The sequence below is a fragment of the Anoplopoma fimbria genome, unplaced genomic scaffold (assembly GCF_027596085.1).
Source record: "Anoplopoma fimbria isolate UVic2021 breed Golden Eagle Sablefish unplaced genomic scaffold, Afim_UVic_2022 Un_contig_7813_pilon_pilon, whole genome shotgun sequence".
Classification (NCBI taxonomy): Eukaryota; Metazoa; Chordata; class Actinopteri; order Perciformes; family Anoplopomatidae; genus Anoplopoma; species Anoplopoma fimbria.
Window position 1 is genome coordinate 6,740 of NW_026552492.1, and position 5,920 is coordinate 12,659.

At 38.5% G+C, this 5,920-nt stretch overlaps 1 protein-coding gene across 1 annotated transcript; it reads right to left on the reverse strand.

The window, feature by feature from the left end:
• Positions 1-442: 442 nt before the first annotated feature.
• LOC129115966 (acidic mammalian chitinase-like) lies at positions 443-4,890 on the reverse strand. The gene is made up of 11 exons (XM_054627114.1): positions 4,817-4,890; positions 4,711-4,737; positions 4,390-4,594; positions 4,248-4,304; positions 3,991-4,156; positions 3,784-3,908; positions 3,573-3,696; positions 2,511-2,693; positions 1,356-1,472; positions 1,111-1,243; positions 443-994 (listed from the first exon to the last, which is right to left on the reverse strand). Exons 1-11 carry the CDS (start codon positions 4,839-4,841, stop codon positions 720-722), a joined length of 1,437 nt encoding a protein of 478 aa, XP_054483089.1. The 5' UTR covers positions 4,842-4,890; the 3' UTR covers positions 443-719.
• Positions 4,891-5,920: the final 1,030 nt, after the last annotated feature.

Below are 5,920 nucleotides of genomic sequence, written 5' to 3' on the forward strand. Positions count from 1 at the left end.
TTGTATTGTAGTATATACAAGGGACCATCACTATAACCATAGATATTTTATATTTTATGTTGCAGTGTGGGCTGCACGGTGGTGTAGTGGTTAGCACTGTCGCCTCACAGCAAGAGGGGCCCGGGTTCAATTCCCGGGCTGGACAACCTTCTGTGTGGAGTTTGCATGTTCTCCCCGTGTCAGCGTGGGTTCTCTCCGGGTTCTCCGGCTTCCTCCCACAGTCCAAAGACATGCAGGTTAGGTTAATCGATGACTCTGAAATTGCCCGTAGGTGTGAATGTGAATGTGAGCGTGAATGGTTGTCTGTCTCTATGTGTCAGCCCTGTGATAGGCTGGCGACCTGTCCAGGGTGTACCCTGCCTTCGCCCATTGACAGCTGGGATCGGCTCCAGCACCCCGCGACCCTTAACTGGATAAGCGGTTACGGAAGATGGATGGATGGATGTTGCAGTGTAAGTGAAGGAAGCCCAGAAGCCAATGATTGTGTAAGGCTTACCATTGTATGTTTAATGCATTAAATAAGCTTTAATTGTTTTTTGGTCACGTAAAAAAAAAAAAGATTCATAGTCAATTTTAAGATAATCAATTTCACTTAAAAAACGTATGGTCTCAGAGGTAATTTAATTTAATTGTCAAATTATCTAAACAAATTATTCATACTTGTGAAGAATATATTTTTTTGCTCACTTTTGAACATATATATATAACTTGTTGAATGGTTAGGGCCAGTTACAGCACTTGCAGCTTTCGTCATAGACCAAATTAGCTGGGCAGTTTAGGATCCAGGTGATGCCATTGGCACAGCTGTAAAAGGAACCTCGGGCATCAGGTTTGGCATAAAGCCCACCAATCTTTGTAGCACAGAAATTGTCTTGGAATGTGGATGAAGAAGGGATTGTTGGTCTTGGAGCAGGTGTTGTGTTAGGTGGACGTTTGTTTGTAGACGGCGTCACTTGATTTGGGGTGATCGCTCCAGTGGGAAGGGGAGGAAGATCTGTAGAAAAATTGTACATTTTCTGTAGTTTGTACAGTCAAAGATCACAAATGACAATATATAATTACTGGGTGAATCACGAAAAAAGAATACAGCAATATATAATTTCTACTCACCCTGGGCTACAAGAGAGCGGAGGTAACTGATGAGGGGGTAGTTTCCCTGTCCACAGAACTGTCCATTAAAGTCATCCAGATCCAGAGCCCAGACAAAAGCTCCTCCAAATCTGTTGTCCTTCAGGTAACGAACCTGGATGAATACACCAGAAACACTTCAACAACAATGTAGGCACTTTGTCTTTGTATTTAACTGCTGGTATGACAAAAGTAATAAGCAACGTTTTGTAGAAGCACATGATTACCTTAGTCTTATAACTTTCTTTGTTGTCATATCCAACCCACTCATTTTGTTTGAACGCATACGGAACTTTCTGATCCTCAATCAGCTGGACAGTGGCCCCTTGAAGAAAAGTGCAAATCTGAAAAGAGGGTTGAATTTCAAATTTTAAAGTAATATGTTACAATGTCTGTATTCAATATTCAGAGTGCTAATATAGCAGCGAACAAAGACTTGCTATGTTCATAACAATAATAATAATCTTTTTTCATACAGAACATTTCATACAGACTATGTAGCTCAAAAAAAGTAAATTCACATTTTCAGTACAATAAAAAAATTCAACAGAAAAAAATTACATTTAACATGACAATTAATTAAATAAATTAGTTAAAATGTTTAAATGATAAAATTGTTTGAATGCATATAAGATCGTTTGATTGACAGATTTGGGACTTTATGGAGCGCACATTCAGTGCAGTTAAAAAAGAAAGGCTTGGGGAAATGGATATGTTTTTAAATTAAGCTTGAAACTGTCAACAGAGGTTGCCTCTCTAATGTTTTGGGGTAGGTTGTTCCACAGTTTGGGAGCATAAGTAAAAAAAAACTGCATCTCCAATTTTTGTTTTCGAGGGGTTTTGTGGAGCTAGACATTGTAAAACATAGTGGAGTAATGTCTACCTGAGCAGAAAATGACTGTACGTGAGAAGTGGATAAAGTCATACCCATTTTTGTTTTTTGCAACTAGAAGTGACACGAGAGGGTGGAGTTAAGTATAATGGAATGCTGAATTACGAAATTAACTTTTAACTTTAAATGGGACCATCATTTATTTAATGAACATTATGCTGTATGTGATGATGTGAAACTTGCGATTAAGACCACAAACTCATGTTTACAATTTTTACTGAGATAAATCAAGTAAGAAGTAACGTCATTATCTTGTTGACTTCTATACAATCAGACTTGGTTTTGCCAGCAGATAAGTTGTCCCCTGCCATTGCGATGTTGAGAGCCATGTTGAGGCAATAGATACGCTCTGTCTTTTGCATTTAGCACCTTTTAAGTTCTTTGTGATGACTTTATACCAAAATAACATGTCATGTTTAATAGTAAAATTGAGTTACAAATATAATAATAGAGATAAGAGTTATATTCAGTGAGTTGTTGCCAGTTTCACCTCAAAATAGGACCAGAAACCTGCTTCCCTTGTAAAAACACCAGCAGCAGCAGGACCACTGGTTGGTGCTCCAACCTGACTGGATTGAGTAGACAGTCGAAATGTCCTCCCATATGTCGCAAATCCCATATTTAGCTTTTCTACAGGTGTTCCCTTGTCCCGCCAATATCTCATGGCAAAGTCCTGAAATATGAACAACAAAGAGAATCCAAGTTTACAATCAAATGTTTTGAAATTAATTATTTTTTTTGCAGAAATCTGCTAGAGAAAATGCAAATGAATGCATGTTTCTATCTTCTACTTTTATGCAAACTATGGGAGTTTGGCTCATTGAACTAAACTGTTTGTGGCGCTTATCCTCTAGTTGCCACTGAACCACTGCAAATGAATATGGCACAATGAGATTAAATAATTATAGGAGAACAAGGCAATCCTGAAAGCAAGGAAAACCTGAGGGAAATGTGGTGCCTTTGTGTCATGATTTAATTTTAGTCATGTTTCAGTCCTTATCACACATATCTGATGTTTTCATCTACATCTAAAGCTACTACAAGGAACTTTCATTTTGTGTTGTTCTGTGTACAAAAGTGGTAGTGTTTCAGTTCACCAGATTCCCCTTAGAAAACCTCTCATTGTACTGCAGCAGGTTCTGATAGTCTGATAGTCAAAAATACGGCCTGGTCCTCCAGCAGCAGGGGCAGCAGAATCGGACACAGTGGCATTGATGACAAGCATTCAGAATAACTTTATAGAAATAGCGAATCTTCTACCTGATGGTCTGGTTTCCTTATGTAGTTCATATAGCATTAGTATTACATTTAGTTTTCATATATTTTGTTAAAAGTTCCTCACAGTAACTTTCAGTCACATGCTTCATGTAAATCATGATTAATTTGCTAGGTCCATTTCTATTACAATTTGTGTGTTTTGCATTTATCGAACTCAGACAAATTTAAAAAGCTTTATGTAATATTTCAACTTTCTGATGGCTGTTAATATTAGAGGAGAGAAAAGTATGCCTTTACATTCATAATGATGCAAAAAAAAAAATCCTGTACTCACAGTATTTAAGTAAACATGATCCCCGGTGTCTTGGGATCCCTTGTACAAAGGACTGTTATGTCCTGTCACACTCTCCCAGGTGCCATGAAAGTCATACGTCATCACATTAATAAAGTCCAGATACCTGATGAATTGCACGTGAGATCAAGTTTACCAAAACATGATGACATCTAATCATGGGCATACTGTGGCGAGTAACATTTTGGTATACTTTGCCATCTCTGCGATTTCATAAGCAGCATCAATAGTTCCTTTCCCAGCCGACACAGCAGCAGAGACCAGTAATCTGGGCCGACCAGTTGCATTTCCCTCAGCCTGATAGGCCTCTAGTAGATCCTGTACACCATAGAAACATGTTAAAGACAATTTGTAATTCATGTTTAACATAATTTGGACACCAGAACATTTTGGATATAACCTTGCATAACAGTGTGAATCTCTGTTTGTCCTCCAGAGGGCTTCCTCTAGACGCAGGGTATTCCCAGTCCAAATCAAGTCCATCAAAACCATATTTTCTCAGTAGTTTGACAGAAGACTGGATAAATGTATTTCGGTTGGCTTGTGTTGACACCATTGTTGTGAATCTGTGTAGGATTTTGGGGAAAAAATTGCTTTCAAAAACGCATAATTACAATACATTGATCTTTATTGATTGTTTTCTGGTTAATATCTCACTTCTGTGTTCCAAAGTTCCAGCCTCCGACTGCCAACAGTGTTTTAAGATTTGGATTCCTATGGGAATATATACATTTAGTAGCACCAATCACTATTTTGCACAACAATTTTAGAAGATGGTGCTTAAAACATTTGGACTGACCTCTGTTTGAGTCCATTAAAAGATTTATACAGTTCATCATCATTCCATTCTATGGTGACCAACTCATTTGCCTCGTTAATACCAGAAAAGGCATAGATCAGGTGGGTACACAGGTTTGGATCAATGTTTTGAGGCATAAACTTCCCATTACCAGGTCGGTATTGGGACCAGTTGGTGAAATAACACACCAATCTGGAGGACGACACTATTCATGGAATGGCAGAAATTGTTTTCAATGAGCTTTGAGGATAAATCAATAACTTTGTTAAGTTGCTACTAAGGTTGTTCAATATTAATTATTGTTTTAACTCATAAACTCACCCAAACTGGCAAAGGACAGACAAAGACCTTCAAAGTTACAGATTTAGTTAGTAAATATAAGGTAAAACAGATTTTGTGAAACAATTGACTTTCCATTGTGCCTTACCTGCAATTAGAATTAATTTGCTCATGGTGGTTCCGGTTGGATGTGCTCTTGTCTTGTCAAGAAAAGAGGACTGAATATTTTTTCTGGTGATGAAGATAAACACAAGCCATGATAATAATTAACCAGAAACAAATTGACAAACCAATCGTCCCAAAGTTTTGGACTTTAAGCTGTTGCATCATCCAGGAAAATTCAAATAACATAAATTGGTCATAGTCAGTTGACAAATAATACATTTGTTACCTTCACATTTACTAACATCTTTTATCCTTGGGGTCAATTTGACCCCTGCAATTTAAACCTCCAGAAAATGATTATAATTAAAATTGTTACCCAAGTTTATGTGTCAGGTACTTTATGTTTGTTTGTTGACTACCTAAATAGCCCTTTAAATAAAACAACCCAAAACAATTTCTGTTATCAAGAATAGTAACGTATTATGTTCAATTTGCCCCCAGGAAAAACCTTCCTTTTCATTAGTACGAGTACGGGCATACGATGTAAAAAAAATGATCACATGTAACGTTATGACCATTCAGTCCTTCAGCCATGTCAAGTACCACCCTCATGCCCTGCTTTTTGTCAGGTGCTTCCCCAGGGGATTTACCAGTGTACACCTGCATATTCCAGGCATAGCTGGACTGTGCATCACATGCTGCCCATATTTTGATACCGTATTTGGCCGGTTAGCTCGGCATGTATTGTCTGAAGAGACAGCGCCCACGAAATGCAACCAGACATTCATCCACAGTCACGTGGGGGCCTGGATTGTAAAGAAAGAGTAATCGCTGAACCCACTTGTCCCATACATCCCGTATTGCTGCGAGTTTGTCCCGCTCTCGTCGGCCCGGCCTTGTTTCTCTGTCATCAAAGCGTATGACACGGGAGAAAACATGGAATGTGTTTAGAGACATGGTGGCTGGAAATATTGCCCTTCCACTGTCAGCAGCCAAAAGGCTTGCTGACACTGAAAGAGAGAGCACACAGAGCACCAAGAGAAATGGTTTAGAAGGCTGCTGTGCAAACTTTTATATGTTTGTTCCACCCCTATGTTGTGTGAACTATCAGTGGTTCTCACACTACTACAGTTATGGTTATGTTAGG

Excerpts from the sequence above, each read along its gene's own strand:
- LOC129115966 (XM_054627114.1), bottom strand. The coding sequence starts at position 4,841 with ATGAGCAAATTAATTCTAATTGCAG. Across the intron at positions 4,157-4,247 it reads TGGAACTTTGGAACACAGAA|ATTCACAACAATGGTGTCAA; the intron begins GTGAGATATTAA and ends AATCCTACACAG. Across the intron at positions 1,244-1,355 it reads AAGAAAGTTATAAGACTAAG|GTTCGTTACCTGAAGGACAA; the intron begins GTAATCATGTGC and ends GTATTCATCCAG.